At 46.5% G+C, this 15,780-nt stretch overlaps 6 protein-coding genes across 6 annotated transcripts; 2 read left to right on the plus strand and 4 right to left on the minus strand.

Annotated features, from left to right (window-relative positions):
• Positions 1-604: 604 nt before the first annotated feature.
• Positions 605-1,707, minus strand: TRIVIDRAFT_43965 (uncharacterized protein; the record flags this gene model as incomplete). The annotated part of the gene is made up of 2 exons (XM_014097630.1): positions 605-1,101; positions 1,185-1,707. 2 exons carry the CDS (start codon positions 1,705-1,707, stop codon positions 605-607), a joined length of 1,020 nt encoding a protein of 339 aa, XP_013953105.1.
• A 1,145-nt stretch (positions 1,708-2,852) lies between these two features.
• TRIVIDRAFT_204313 (uncharacterized protein) lies at positions 2,853-4,482 on the plus strand (the record flags this gene model as incomplete). The annotated part of the gene is made up of 2 exons (XM_014097631.1): positions 2,853-2,881; positions 2,928-4,482. The coding sequence occupies 2 exons, from the start codon at positions 2,853-2,855 to the stop codon at positions 4,480-4,482; spliced, it is 1,584 nt and encodes a 527-aa protein (XP_013953106.1).
• A 502-nt stretch (positions 4,483-4,984) lies between these two features.
• TRIVIDRAFT_43552 (uncharacterized protein) lies at positions 4,985-5,564 on the minus strand (the record flags this gene model as incomplete). Its single annotated transcript, XM_014097632.1, has 2 exons — positions 4,985-5,391; positions 5,459-5,564. 2 exons carry the CDS (start codon positions 5,562-5,564, stop codon positions 4,985-4,987), a joined length of 513 nt encoding a protein of 170 aa, XP_013953107.1.
• An 836-nt stretch (positions 5,565-6,400) lies between these two features.
• On the minus strand, positions 6,401-8,338 carry TRIVIDRAFT_76316 (uncharacterized protein; the record flags this gene model as incomplete). The annotated part of the gene is made up of 2 exons (XM_014097633.1): positions 6,401-7,504; positions 7,573-8,338. 2 exons carry the CDS (start codon positions 8,312-8,314, stop codon positions 6,606-6,608), a joined length of 1,641 nt encoding a protein of 546 aa, XP_013953108.1.
• A 3,072-nt stretch (positions 8,339-11,410) lies between these two features.
• TRIVIDRAFT_43618 (Ca2+ transporter) lies at positions 11,411-12,785 on the minus strand (the record flags this gene model as incomplete). The annotated part of the gene is made up of 3 exons (XM_014097750.1): positions 11,411-12,229; positions 12,281-12,358; positions 12,414-12,785. 3 exons carry the CDS (start codon positions 12,783-12,785, stop codon positions 11,411-11,413), a joined length of 1,269 nt encoding a protein of 422 aa, XP_013953225.1.
• Positions 12,786-13,793: 1,008 nt separating this feature from the next.
• On the plus strand, positions 13,794-15,443 carry TRIVIDRAFT_43748 (uncharacterized protein; the record flags this gene model as incomplete). The annotated part of the gene is made up of 1 exon (XM_014097634.1): positions 13,794-15,443. A coding segment is annotated over one exon (1,650 nt), but the record flags the coding sequence as incomplete, so codon positions are not given.
• Positions 15,444-15,780: the final 337 nt, after the last annotated feature.

The following is a 15,780-nucleotide window of genomic DNA, read 5'->3' on the forward strand; positions in this document are numbered from 1 at the left end:
TCATAAGTAAGCTAATGCATGCAATTTGTGTCATTCGATTCACGATTGAGTGCATCCCTGATCTTATCATTACACTTCCGATGTTCGTATTCCAAATTCTTAAATTTATTAGTTCCCCTTTCAAGAGCCTCAGAGTCCAGATGCAGATGACAGATTGCCAACGCTTCTATCTGCTGGTTTCATCATCGGCTTGTATGTGACGACTCCAGGCTGAAGTCTGCCTTAGAGTCTGGATGCAGATGACAGGTTTCGTTGCCGTCTGTGAATTGGATTCATCATTAGCCGACAGCCTTGGATTTTACGTCGTGAGGACCTCTGTGTTGAAGGACTCCTCAACCCCAGTGCTACACCAAGCCCCCGAAATGGATCAATACTAACCCCAATGAAGGATTCATCGCATGAACCGGAACATCGAAATAGGAGGGGTTCGTATTTATACACGTTTTCGTCTGCTGTTATTCATGACTCATTTCTCAATGCCAAAGTGCTCAGTAAAAAGTATAAATAAAAATGCTCAAATTTTCTTTTGGGTAGCATGAACTATGAAACCTTAGCACCATCTCATAGTAAGAGCCTTTAGCTCCAAAAAAAATGGAGTTTATCTCTATGAGTGTCCCTCGTACGTATAAACAAGTGGCGTGTGCCACGGGTTTTGGCTGGTGCCCTTTGCTATGATCCAGGCAGCATCCAGAGCTTTGACAACATCCTCCGGCAAAGGACCCTTTTGCAGGTCCAAGATATTCTGGTCCAACTGAGTAATCTTGCTAACTCCAAAAATGACGCCGTCGTTGCCTCCATCTTTGGCAAACTTTAAAGCAGAGTGGTGCACGATCCATCGGAGAGCGACCTCGGGCATAGTCAAGTTGTGGCTTTCAGCCGTAAGTCGGAGGATGTCGAGGGCTTTGAACAAACTTTCGTTGAAGTACATGGATCGAAAAATGGGCCCCAAAAATGTGCTATTGCTGAAGCGGCCTGATTGTTCTTCCTCATCGATGGCCTTGTAGCGACCAGTCAGGAGACCTCCTCCGAGGGGAGTAAAAATGACAATTTCCAATCCAAAGCGACGACAAGCAGGAATTACTTCAGTCTCAAGGTTTCGCGCTAGAGAGTAACGACGTTAGTTCCTCGTTGAGTTACAGATACAACATTTGTGCTGGAGATCTTTTCAGGAAGGGACTCCTTACTGATGGCGTTATAAACCCCCTGGTAGATAGTGGGCTTAACCCAGCCTCGAGATTGACATAGCATGACAATCTCTGCGATTTCGAACGCAGCATAGTTACTAATTCCGAGTTGCTTGAATTTTCCCTCCTTGTACAGTGTGTTTGCCGCTTCCAGAGTTTCAGTGTAGGGAACAGAGCGGTCGGCCGAGTGCAGGTAGAAAATATCTACAGATGTAGTACCAAGCTCAGCAAGAGAAGTCTCCAAGTCCTTGCGCAAATTGGCGGCAGTGTGCTGTCCACGAGTTCGGGGGTAGCTCTTTGTAGCGAGCTTGAAGCCGCGCTCTTTGTATCCAGCTTTTGCGGTGAAAGATTCTTGGTCACCGTTAGAATAGATGCGGGCTGTATCAAGTTCATTGTATCCGTGCTTTTGTAAAGCATCAAGATGGGTTTTGAATTCTTCAATTGTTGTTACACGGTTGTCTGCAAAGTTGTCGGGGCCGTAGGTCATGAGACCAAGGATGATTCTTGGCTTAGGAGTGGCCATTTTATTGGTGAAGTCGAACTTTGAGAAGTAGAGTAGTTGGTATTGTTATTGATGGTGAGAATGATTCTACAGTTGAGGAGATTCAAAGCTCCCTTTATATCCATTTAATGCCCTCATCATCCCAATGTCCCATCATTCATCTTCTCGTCCTATATCAATGTGAAGCCTATTCTGTATAAACCCTTCTGGTTGATATACCGCATTGGGCATGACATGATAGAGGCTAGCCCCGATTAGGCAAAACATGCACGTCTCCGCCTGCTTATTAATGACTCATGTCGCCTGCAAATGTTGGAATGAGCAACGAAGCCACCAAAACTGGTGTCCTGCATCGTATAGTAAGTACGGAATTAAATGGAATTAACGGCGCGGAGAGGGATGAGATTCATGTGCAACTTCGGCTTTTAGGCTGTGACGACGACATATGGATTGCGGATTGATGACTAACCATCTCCGCAGATGGTAACGAATCCTCCCTTTCAGACAAATTCACCTAACTGCATAATCTTCAGGCTGGCCGAGGTCATCGAATGCTAAGAATTCGGGAACTTCCGTTATTAAGCTAAAAAAAAATCTTTGCAATGTTAAACAAGAAAGTGGCACGTCCCTTAATGACGACTTTTTCCGTAGTCGCCAATGCATGACCGCGGATTGGTTGTAAATTTGTTGAGATGCGGGAGGCCGACTGAACGGGAAGTAATACCTGTCTTACCAAAACTCAATGACTGCGGGGGAGCGAGGGAGCAGGTATGGCCACGTCACTCAAGACATTATCTATCGGATAACAGGTATCTTTGCAAGAAGGATGGATTAGCCACCTAAATACAGCCATGCGCCGTCTTCACACGGAGTATTTTGTCATGAGACTTCTTGTCAGCCAGAAGACGTGAATGTTTTAGCACTTACAGTATCTCACACTCCCTCGAGTACACTGCCCTTGGATCAGTCATCAGAGAACAATACTTAATCTTCCTCGTTTACCTCTCCTCGGTTGATTTCATCAAGCCGCACTTGGAATGAACTGAAGATATTTTCTATAATATCTTCAATTAGCCTTTTATTGAACCAGCTGTTACAGCATTGAACCTCTCATCTTGATATCAAATTTAACTTCCATAATATCTTCTATTCGTTTAACTAGCATTATGGATGAATATTCGCGGCCTGAGACATCGTGAGTATCACCCCCCTCATCATCGCACCAATGCTAACGCCAACAGCCCTTACGAAGTTCCCAGCGTTGCGTTGTATTTTGCGAATGGCTGCACACTCTACATCTCACCTCGTCTGCTTGCCCAGAGTCCCAAATTGGAGCGTTATCTGCTCAATCCATCTCCGCTCCTGGATATTTCCAAAGATGCAGGTCATGTCCTTGTTCATTACCTCACTACCGGCAGCTATCAGTCCCTCAAATCCATTAACTTGTCGCCCCAAGAGGAAGTAGTAGCCGATTTTTTAACAGGCATCCATGTTTACACTGCTGCCAAGACTTTCGTACTACCCAATTTAGTGGAACTCGCAAAAGCTGAAATCGAGCGACTAGGCGGGAGACTCCAGCTTTCCCTGGTGTTTGATTTGTTACGAGATGCCTATCCAGATCCAGAAACCAATGACGTGTGGATTGGCAACTATCTGAAGAATCGTCTGAAATGTTTTCTTACGGATGGAATTATAGAGCCATTGGCTAGTGAGGCAGATGTTCGGTACAAGACCGCGTCAATCAGCGATATCCTCTTCAAGACCATACTTGAATTGTTTCAAGAAAACAAGGCCTCAATGCGCAACGAATATATTGACATACTTGCAAAAACTGCTCTGGCGGCTGCAAACTCTGAACCAGAACCTATCGACTTGGTCGACAAGCCGGTTGTCAAATCTAACATGAAAACCGGAGAAACTGGCGGGGATCTGAATGGATCTGATGATAATGAATGGGGTTTCCACCCTAAGAATAAGAAGAAAGGTAAAACGACAAATGCTGTACATGGATTCCTAGAGGAAGAGGAGTCAGAGGATATATCCACTCAAGACATTGCGGCGAATCTGGATAAGAAGATCGAAAAGAGCTTTGACAGCGTGGAACAACCAGAAGGAAAAGGAGCTGAAGAACGGGCTGCCTATATGGCCGTAAAGGCTGCGGAGGCTGCCGCAATTGCTGAAGAAGAGGCAGAAATCGCTCAATTAATTGATAAGAGGGATAATTTCTTTTTGGGCCTGAGCACAAAAGCAGAAGAAAGGTTACATCACCTCCAGGCAAAGGCCAAAAAACGGGCTGAAGAACAAGCAGTTTGCGAAGTTGAGCTGACAGTCAGAGAAGTTGAACAAGCTGCCAAAGAAAACAAGTGGAGAGGCAAAAAGGGCAAAAAGGGCAGCAAGAACAATAACAACAACAATAATAACAGTGTGGCTGTAGTTGATCCTCAACCCAGTCACCTAGGAGATTACTTTGTGGTCAAAACCCAGCAGGAGATTAAACATGACGACGAGAAGGAAAATAAAGATGACTCGCGGGCTTCTGGACACAAGTCACCAAAAGGAGAGAAGAAGAAGCAGAAGAAGAACACAGGGACAAATGATCCAATAATTCAGTCATCAGCTGGTGATCCAGCAGTCGGCCCATGGCAGGATATCAAATGTGACGGCGTCAAAGAGATTCTAAATAAGGAGGGCGAAGGATGGAGTTTCTGGGGCTTGGGCAAACGGGAAAAGGGGGATGAGAAGGCACTTTTGGAGATATCTACTCCACCCTGTAACGCTGAAGAGACGAAGATGTAAAGCCAGACAACCGAACGACTGGATAAAGCTTATAAAGAGATTATCACAGCCTGAATTTGCGTACAGCAGAAAGAATTGAACTAGATATAAAAGGAGAGCTGAATTTTCTAGCCATTAATATCTCCGAACATATATTCGCTATACTTGGATCAAATTGCTGTCATGCTAGGCAATAGTCAAGATCTACAAATAGTTGCGAGGCTGAAGGCTTAAGGAATAATTTAAGTATTATTCCTTATTTTAAAGCCACCTAATCTCATTTATAATCATGTCTCTCATTATTTACTCTAATTTTAGCGTAAAGATAAGGAGAATGTTTGGCGCGAAAACGTATATTTAACTTACCATTGACAGGTATAGTAGAAGAAATCGTGAGAAATCGAAGTACGTGCAGCTACTATAAATGAATGATGAAATAGTCTGCTTCATGTCGCTCATATTTTAGTATTTCTGCAGTCCCAACTAAATCTCTTTATGTATAAAGCGAATCTAATGAATTTATCTATGCCACCACTTTCTTAAGAAGTCCTGTATCAGTGTCGTGAATCCAACCAGTCACTCGCACCTTGCTGAGAGCAAGAGGATGATTTCGAAGATACTCCACCTCCTCTCGGGTAGACGCTTCCAAATCATGAAAAGTAAGGACCTCAAAATTATCCACATCCTTGGAATCCGTCAATCCCAAATTCTTCATCATGATATCATGCACAACCTCAGATGGAACACCAAGCAGCCCGCATCTAGTATGCTTGATAAGAAGAACCTCCTCAGCACCCAGAACATGAGTCGTAAGAAGTGCGGAGCGCGCTGCATCGCGACCTGAGGCGCCTGCATTGCGGATGGTGGTAACCTCGCCTAGATCGAAGCCATAGGCAGATTTAGGATCAAGACGACAATCCATGCATGTGACTAGGAGAAATGGTTAGTATAACTGTACAAGGCAAGGCTTAGCCTTAAAACAAGTAAATGAACTCACCAAGAACTGCTTTCTTCAGAGGAGGGCATTCAAGACCGCTGTGCTTATAGGTGCTGGCGTACTTGGCGTTGGCTTCGAGGACTTGCGATTCGAATGGGGTAGACATTTTGGCAGATTGAAAGAATAAATCTTAATCAGACTTTTGTGACGAAGTGTATAGGTTGATGGAAGCTGTGCTACTGAAGATGAAAATTGGAATCTTCATGATGGAAGAATGTCAAGACTACTTATAGTAGTCAACGAGGATGAATACTTGATTCCATCAACGTCAACTACCGAAATCCTTCAGCTCGAAGCTTCGCTACGTCGAAGAGGTGCGAAATCGAGAATATGACAAATGTATTCTTCAGCGCCATTGGGATAGACCAAACGGCACAATGTTCTTACTTCTGGCCGATAGTTCAAATGCGAATTGGTAGCATACACCCGTAACACAGCAACCAGCACAACTATTTCTCCTTTCGATATGGATGTAGTAGCGATAGGTAAGGAGGAAAAGATGAGCATTTGCCCAAAAGGAATTGAGCCATGTCAGCTGCTGACGCAATAGGACATGCGAGATTCAGTTGAGCATTGTCCGGATTCGTCACTAGGGCGTTGTCCAAGGAGCTGACCAATTTGTAATTCCGGTCTCCGTGGAGAGGCTCACTTGGTATAAAATATAGCCGGCTACCAGAGTCGAAAGCTGTCTTGTAAAACAAAAGTTAGCTTTCTACATGCTTCGATTTTCTTAATATACGAAGTGATGCTTCCTTGGAGGTTCTGCGACAATCCTAGTTTGCGCGTAGGACGCTTACTTGTGAGGCCGATTTCTAATCGTTTGACACGCCGTGGTAAGTAAGCGTTAGAGAGAGACCCTGATACTATTAACTGAACAATCACACAAGGTCATGGACACCGGGGGAAGAAAGCACCAACATGTTTGTATCAACATTAATTTTTGGATATATATTCATCAACATACTCTCATCTAAATCATAGCTGATAGGATATCTAAGGCAGTAGGTGACTCGACAATGGCCACCACCTCCAGACTATCACATATCTTTTGGCGATATCCAATAAGAAATTTCACCGTCAATCACCTTTATATACACTAAAAATCGCAGCAGGATATACAAGCAGCCCGTCCATCCAATACCCCCGTCTAGGCCAGCCAGAACCACACCTTCTCCAGCCAGTTCTTGGGCACAGGTGGCTGATCCCGTGCCTCCATTTCGTCCATCTCCTTCTTGCCAGTAATAACGTCGACTTCAGATATCTTAATGGCGAACGGTGTTCGCTTCCAAATCTTGTGACCAACATAAAGGACAAGGAAGATTGGTAGAGTAATGTATGCAGCCAGGAAGTCGCTGACATTCCAGTTGTCGCCGATGAAAATTTGGAAACCATTGGTGATGGTTAGGATAGAAATAACAAACAGCGCAGCGTAGGTACCATATGGTTGCAGAGGTGTCTTGTACGGCATTTCTCCCCAGAGGTTGTTGAAAAAGATAGCCTTGCGGAAGCGAAGATAGGTAATCATAATGATAATCCAGGCAAGGAAGCCGGAAATGGTGGAAATGTTGACGAACCAGTTGAAGACAGTCGCACCGGAATTGTTGACGTTGAGGAAAGCGAGAAGGGAGAAGAGCCAGGTGAAGAGAACGGCAACCCAGGGGACACCCATGCGATTGGTAAGGGCAAACAGCCTGGGAGCTTCACCATTGATGGCCATGGAATATAGAACTCGGCTGGCGGAATAGAGGAAAGAGTTTCCAGCCGACCACGCAGAGGTAAGAATGACAGCATTGATGATGTGGTTAAGCACTGGAATACCTGCGTTCTGGATGCCGATGACAAAGGGCGACGCGCTAGCATTCGAGGCTCCAAGCAGTCTAGGATCGTTTGAGGGGACAATAATGCCAATGATGAGAGACGAGACACCGTAAAACAATGCCAGACGGAATGTAAAGCGACGGGCAGCCTTTTTGAGGTTTCGACGGGGGGAAACGGCCTCTCCAGCGGCGATGGCGATCAGTTCGGGGCTAGTGATGAAAGCGAATCCTGGAAAAAATAGATTGTCAGCTCCATTACACACAGTTTAAATGTTGGTGAGAGTCGACCAAACATACCTGCTTTGACGAAGGCGTGCCAGTAGCCCAGGAATTTGCCCGTCGATCCCTTGGCATTGTACTCTACAAATGCGCCTGGATCTTTCCAGTAGTGGAAACCGAGGACATGATGCTGATTTGGTCCACCACCAAAGAACAAGACTATGCCAATGATGCAAAGAACAAACAGGGCAATAAGCTTGATCGAAGCAAAGATGAATTCTGCTTCTCCAAAAATGGCAGCGGCAAACAAGTTGAGCGCTAGCAGGACAACGAGCACGATGGCAATCCAGACGGCAACGTTGACATGGGCTTTCCAATAGTCCAGCACAATGGCAGCAGCTGAAGCTTCTGCCGCGACAAGCATTGTGTAGGCATACCAGTAATTCCAGCCAGCAGCGAAACCCAGGCTGGGATCGACATAGCGGCTGACGTAGTAGGGGATGGTGACACCTCGAAACGGGAGATAGACGGTCATTTCGGCCAGGACGTTCATGACGATGTAGACAATCATGGACATGGAAAGGTAGGCCATGAAGAGGGGCGCAGGGCCAGTGTCTGCGAGGATGCCGCCTGATCCCACAAAGAGACCAGTTCCAATGGCTCCTCCCAAGGCCAGAAACTGCAAATGACGGCTCTTGAGACCACGCTTGAGCTCCTCGCCATTGTGGGCAAAGGTGAAGTCTGAGTTGTCATTTGGTGCGCTGGCCTCGATGTTGATGTCGTAGGCCTCGTCGGCGCCAGAGCCGTACTTTTTCTCCATGATTGCGAATGATGGAGATGAGAAGAGAGCAGACAAAAGAGGAATGAGAGAAAGAAAGAGGAGAAGAAGAAGAAAAAAGATGAATGCAAAGGCAGCAGGGTATAGATATAGCGACAGCCTGGAGGAGCGCATGAACCATGGCGAATGCGGCAACCACCGCCTAGGTTGTTTATCGCTTGTTACAGCGGCTTGAGTGCGCTAAAGAGCAGATCCCCGGCACATTGACGCCTCTAGTAGCTGTTTTCAGCATAGTTTGCTGCGGGGGGCCAAGGCACAGGGCGTAGCTGCAGAGGCTGGAGGTACCGGTACTTTGCAGTCGGTGTTGTTTTGGACGGGTGATTCGTTGCGACGGTGGGGGATGGATGGACTTGGGTGATCACCAGACTGGAGCCGGGCCCCGAATTGGAGATTGTTGTGGGCGAGATAAGAACGTTATCTCTGCTTCTGCTTCTCCAGGGCTTCTTTTTTGGACTTGCTCTCCATGCAATAGCTGGAATGACAACCTATACTGTCCATACTTCAACTTCTCCCAGTATGGCAGATTGCGGTGTACATGTACTGTTACTGGCTACGCTTGGTGGCGTCGGCATTTATTTCCCCGAGCCCCATCCAGCTTATCTCTCCAATCTTTTCCTTTTCTTCTCTTGATTTGTCCCGCCTAGAGCAAACATCCAAGTGCGTTGCCGGCTGCGGAAATGTTCCAGAATGCGCCCATTTGGAGAAGCGAAAAAGAACAGCGCTTCTGCTTGCTCCCTCGATCCTGTGCCTGCGTCGAAATGCATTAGTGGATGCCTCGTTTTGCATGTGAGAGTTTCATCCCGAACTGATGTGTGCATGTACATGTACATGTACTCATACCTCCAAGGCTCTGACTCTCCACAGGCCAAAGACGCTCGAATGCTTATCTTTTCCCGTCTCTCTCGTCACAAGCGAAGACGGGGAAGTGGATGTGGAGGGAGTGATTGACTAGGGTGGCAGAAACATGATTCAGTTGCGCGCAACATGGCACATCAGCTGTTACGTACAAAGATGCGCAACCCCACTTGGTAACAGCAGGATAAGATGGAGTGGTAGTGCATGAGACGAGTCTGTCGATTCTCCATAGACTACTCGGTACAGTATATTGGTCCGGAGGCGTGATGCTCCATTGAGGGACTAACACTGTACGGTTCACCTCAGCAGCAGCAATGGTTACATCGTGAGAAGAAGCTCGTGATTATCGCCTCACCTCTCCAGAAACGAGAGACCACATGCAAACTTGGTCTATGTAACAAGGAAACATACCCAATGGCAGTCGCTAAAGCTTGCTTCACGTTTGCTTCCCCTTCTGGAGCCTGACGAGAGCCGGGACCAAGACCAAGCCAAGGTGGAAAAAACTCCACAACATTCCGTCTCATATCCACCTTATACCTACGCAAGGCTTAGTAGGGCTATGAGTGTTCAAAGACAATCAAGCCTTCTAAACAAGCCGATAACAGCCGTCGGCCGAATATCTCGTATCGTCGAAAGGGCGCGTGCGCCGCTTTGACCACTCAATCCTTCACGTATCAGGCTTGAGCAAGGCGTAGGAGGAAAAAAAAAAAAAACTGGCCCTCAGCCACTGAGACCGCATTGCCACCATCATGATCCACTTGGGCAGTTCTTTAGTTGGAGAAAGATTCCAGAAGCTGGCACTAGCCCATGGTTCGACCGCCGCCAAAGCCCCTCATTCCCCCAGGTTTCCCCAAGCCCGTCAACTCCAACCATATCTGGGCCAGGAGATGGGGGAGCGAGGGCTGGGGTATGTCGAAATCAGCCCATGAGAGATTGAGTCAAGAGCATGCGCCGATATGGGCTCTAAGCGTGTGGAACTAGACGAGAACAAATGCCTCACCGTTAGACCGCAGATTTGCATGCCGTATACTATAGCGCCTAGATTGGAGGCAGAGTTCAGCTCTTCATCTCGGTCAGCACCTTATTGTCACGCGATCCGGACGGCTCAAAGACACCCACCTAATTACCTCTCTAGTACTGCACTGGTCTGTTTTGGCATATGCCAATCCGAATCTGGGTCTTCATGTTGCGTAGATGAGATGTAGCTGCTCGCCTTTGCCGAGCCCGTCATATCCCGACCAGCCGTCGCTTTGATCCGGGGAACATACGTTGGGTGTGGAGATGTAGATAACGAATAATTCGATCATATGATTCATTGAAAGAAGCCGTCATATCTACTAATTGCTGTGTTTACGCTGGTGCCAGGCACTATTTGTTCTTTCTTAATCTAGTATTTTGAGCGTATACGCCTATCTAACTATGTAGCTGGGCGCTTGTACGAGTATATCTCAAGTGGGGAGATATTTAGCGTCCTCTCCCTATCGTGGAATACATGTAATTGGATGATTATTGAGATCATAGATTGGGAGTTAAAGTTTTCATGGATGCATTGTCCGCTAAAAGCCGAATGCAGCCGTGTTCGCCATTCTTCAATGCCAGCCAACGACCAGGCTTCTAGTGTCTTTTGCCTCCTTCTAGAAAGCCATGCGTTGTAGATCGGCTTACCTGTGGCGGACTAGCAATCCCGCTACACATGTATCTGTACGTGTAGTTCGCTAGGAGGCCGCGGAATGCCTCTGTAAGAACTAGAAAGACTGTGTCTGGAAGCGGTAAAATTTGCGTTCCACGTCAAACAACTAACCGATCATCTGGCGAGGCAGCCTCGAGCGCCCAATATTGGAGAGGATGATATAGAGCGTACATATTGTGGACCGTATCAATCGTCATATGACTGGCTGTGGCGTCCATATGTATAAAAATGTACATTTGGGACGTGCTCAGTAATAAGAGCCTCACTCTGTAGGAATCCCGTAAGCACGCCTAAAGATGGAAATACAGAGTATGCCATGCCGAATTCCCATCAAGTTTCACAAAAATACAAGATTTCATGATTGTGATTCCCTAGCTTCGCTTCAGAGACTTGTATGCATAAGAAATGATTAAAAAGAGCAAGATTCTGCAACAACAGCTATTTTCGGTTTCATTGCTCAAGTTCTACCAAATATTAATATCTCCACCCAGAGTCTTTTGATGTGCTAGAAAGAGAATGATAGTATCAGATACCTATAGATATAAACAGTTAGCTGGGGCCTGCGTGGTGCGGCGTATCCGTAAATGAAGAAAAGGGGGCAACAAAACTGACGTGACAAGGCACATGGCGCCCTCCAAGTAGTCGCTTTTGCCATCCCGGCATAGCTCAGCGACTAGTAACGTGCCAAGGAAAATGGAAATCGTCTCCAACGTAGGGAAATGCAAAGTCATGGGAACACTGGATTGAGCTACCCATGAGAAGAGGACCAATGTTGGTGTGATAAACAAGGCAACATTCATGCTTCGACCGATTGCAAACTCGAGGGCCGTCGTCATGTGGTTGTTGTACGCGGCAACGATGGCTTCAATCCGACCTGGACCGTCAGTTGCTAGGGGTAGGAAGACAAAACTGACCGCCCTGTTGCTGAGAAAGCTGGAATCTGTCACAGAGCTCATGGTGCGCATTAGGAAATAGGCAGACATCGAAGCCAGGCCCAGAACGGAGATGAGAAGCAAGCCCTCAACAATTCCAAACAGTATTCGACTTATATCAGAGCTGTCAGCCAGTATAGTTGATGTCCCTTCTAGGAATAGCTCTCGGTGAGATCTCCATCTGTAGTGCTGGTATACAAGGAAAAGAAACAGTAAGGCCAAGGATACCGAGCGTGACATTTGCACCAACTTGTCTTCGCAGTCGGGGTCGACTCTGCAGTGCATCTCGGAAATAGCAGACGGAACAACAAGGGAAGTCGATGCGACGATCATGAGAGAAGATGCTGTCGATGCAAAAGTAGTATTAAATATGAGCTCACGATTATGAATGCTTCCGACCAAGAAACACCATCCTACAACCTTTCCTGCATATTAATTCATATGCCAGAAGTAAGAGCAGGTACGACTTACAAGAAGAAGATTGGCCAAGACGCTCCCGAGAATGCAGGATTGTGCAATATGAGCTGCGCCATGTTGAATTGCCGCAATGCCTACCTAGTGGTTGGTGAGCATCTACTGATATCTATCACCATTTCCTGGGAATGCGTACAATTAACAAGAGTGCATTATCTAAGATTGCATGTAGGAATCCGCCACCCAAAGGACCCAACATGGACGACAGCTGACGGAGCTTGCGAAGATTCAGCTTTGACAGCGGGATGATGGCTAGAAAGTTGAACCAAAAGATGAGCTCTGGGTCTCTATTCTGGACACCATAAGTTATCCCCAACGGAATGAAGACCAGAAGTAGATTGGAGTAGCTGCCAGGTGTGAGCAACTTTAACACGATCCGAAGGTCTCGACGGCACGTATCGGGACCCTGTAAGAGAGGAGATTGCTCGCCAACATCTCTGCCAAGGACCGGGGCCGGTAGAGTGGCGGCCGAGTATCTGATATCAGATGAGGAATTCTCCATGTGTTCTACAGCACGATGTAATATAGCTTTTTGTGTCAACTCATGGTATTTTTGCACCTTGAAGTATGCCATGGACGGAGGCACGCGACCTGACGGATGCATCCATGTATTACATGTGGTTATGGATAAACGCTAATGGGTGGCGTAAGGCGGGGAGGATTGAGTTTCCAATGATTTCCCTTTGTGTTGATTTCTGTCATGTAACCGTCGAGTTTTGCTTTATGTTAGCTTTAACATGAATTGACAGGCCAATGATCGGTCCAACAGTGCGATTGGCTAGAGAATCCCTCGAGGCTGAATCCGGCGTCTTGTAAGCTCCCTCCCCGCAGTTGTTATAAGTGCAACCGGACAAACTGTGAGAGCTTCATCAATCCCACTAGGGTCCAAAAATGCATCAATTTGGTCACCTCGGAGGGTGCGGATTTGGTAACCATTATGCTGACAACACGAGAGACGCTTATCACAATGACAGATCCTGATAGTACTAGAAAGGGTCGATGCATTGTTACAAAATATGTTTAGTATGGGCAAATTCACCTTCTCCATGTGACGTCACTGAGGCTTGAAACCATTGCGAGGCCAGTGAAATAGAGTTTCGTCTTTTCAGCTGTGTTTATAAAGAGGAAGAAGTTCTCCATACGACGAAATTCCCAAGAGTCAAATGATTGCCTGGTATTATCGACGACGAACAGCCAGGAGCTACCATGAATATATCGGACTTTGAAGATCTAGGAATCATCTCTGATTTCGAGGAGGAGGAAGACGCAAATGAGTCTTGTCCCAGAAATTTGATGAAACCCATCATTCCTACATCTTCTCATAGAGGTGATGATAGGCCTCATCCACCATGGGAGGGACACAGAGACAAACTCGTCGGCATTGTGGATATGGGAAGGTAGGTCGCTACCCAACTTCTATAAAGTATGTGCTAACCGATTGTGATACTTCTCTAGTAATGGTATTCGCTTTTCCATCACGGATTTATCGGTTGGGATGGCGCGTATACTACCAACGGTGTTGACCTATCGAAATGGCATATCGCTCTACGACGCACAGTTTGATCCTGAGACGGGGGAGCAGATTCCCATCCCGGACGATGTTATTGCCGATGTAGTTACAGTCTTCAACCGTTTCCTCATTGTCTGCGGTGATATGGGAGTTGATAAAAAGAATATTCACGTTGTTGCAACAGAGGCGACTCGCAAAGCTATCAATTCAGCTAAATTTTTGCAAGTTGTCAAAGAAAAGACTGGTTTGACTATCGAGATGCTGCCCAAGGAAATCGAGGGTCAGATAGGAGCATTGGGCATTGCGAGCGGATTTACCAGACTCTCCGGCCTTGTGATGGACCTGGGGGGAGGCAGCACCCAAATCACTTGGATGGTCAGCCAAGGAGGTCACATCAGAATTAGCCCTCTTGGGAGCTTTAGCTTCCCATATGGCGCAGCCGCTCTATCTAGGCAACTGCATGATCTGCGGAAGGGCAAGAAGAAGGATGAAGGGGATGCAGCTGTCGCCCAATTTCGACAGGAAATGATTCAAAACTTCAGAGATGCATATGCTCATCTGCAAATTCCTGACGTTATGGTTGAAAAGGCCAAAGAACAGGGAGGCTTTCGTATCTATCTGTCGGGCGGTGGATTCCGAGGATGGGGTTATCTGCTGCTATATCTCAATCAGTCCCACGGAAAGCATTATCCAATATCCGTTATCAATGGATACACAGTCGGGAAGGACCAATTCGAAGATACAGATACTGTGAAGCAGATTGCAAAGGCGGCGAAGGATGTGTTCCGAGTTTCGGATCGTCGCCGGTCACAAGTTCCTGCAGTGGCATTCTTGGTTAATGTGTTGGCTGAAGCCATTCCCCATGGAATCAGAGAGGCTCACTTTTGTCAGGGTGGGGTCCGAGAAGGATATCTCTTCCGGACTCTGTCTCCTGAGGTCAGAGAGCTATCCCCGCTGGCAGTGGCAACGCAGAACTTCGCACCGATTTCTTATCGCACTATCCAGGAACTGATTAAGAGTGCCATCCCGAAGCCTTCGAAGAACGAAACAAAGAAATTTCCCGATGATTTCGGAGAACATGTTATCGATTCGTTTGCCAACGTAATGTATGTCCACATGTTCATGTCCAAAGAAACAGCATCGACGACTGCGCTCTACTCAACTAGTGTCGGGATCATGTCATCAACCCATGGTGTATCCCATCAAGATCGCGCCCGACTTGCGCTGATGCTTGAATCTCGATACCGCGGCGAATTACCACCTCGAGAGATGGAATTCCGCGAAGCGCTGCGCTCCCTTATTACACCAGAAGAAGTATGGTGGACCACTTATTTAGGCAGAGTTGGATATTTGATTACACGACTGTATCCATCCGGAGAGATTGACACAGCAAAGCCTCGAGTCGTCTTTTCTTCTGAGTGGTCATGGACTATGGGAAAGAAGAAGAACAAAGAGGGCTTCGTCTTGACGATATCGGTGCAGAAGCAGAAGGAGGATCGTGCACATCTCAAGCAAGCTTTAGAGGACAATGTCAAAGTGATTAAAAAAGTCGGCAAGAAGAAGCACTGGATTGGAAAAGACGATCCGTGGGGCATGAAGGTCAAGGTAGAGGTCGTCGAGGAGGGAATTTTGGAAGCTCCAGATTGTTGACAATGGGCCAGCGAGGCCAATGTACGTTAATATGTATCAAACCTGTAACATTTAATTTATTGACGACTTTTATACGTATTTCCACAACTGCTACTAGCGAATGAAGTTTGAACGATCAAATTTAATATGAATTAGCTACCTAGTAGATAAGAAAAACCAACGCCTCGTACAAATGTAGAGGCCCGAAAGCAACTCAAGGTCCAGCAAAATAGAACGTAAAGAATAATGAGTGAATCAATTCGAAAACATGAAGAGAAAATAAGAAGAAAGATAAGAGACAGGAAAGATAGAAAATTAAGAAATCCCAGATTCCTCCACATCCAAAACTCAAAGGTCC

The sequence above is a fragment of the Trichoderma virens genome (assembly GCF_000170995.1).
Source record: "Trichoderma virens Gv29-8 chromosome Unknown TRIVIscaffold_85, whole genome shotgun sequence".
Taxonomy (NCBI): Eukaryota; Fungi; Ascomycota; class Sordariomycetes; order Hypocreales; family Hypocreaceae; genus Trichoderma; species Trichoderma virens.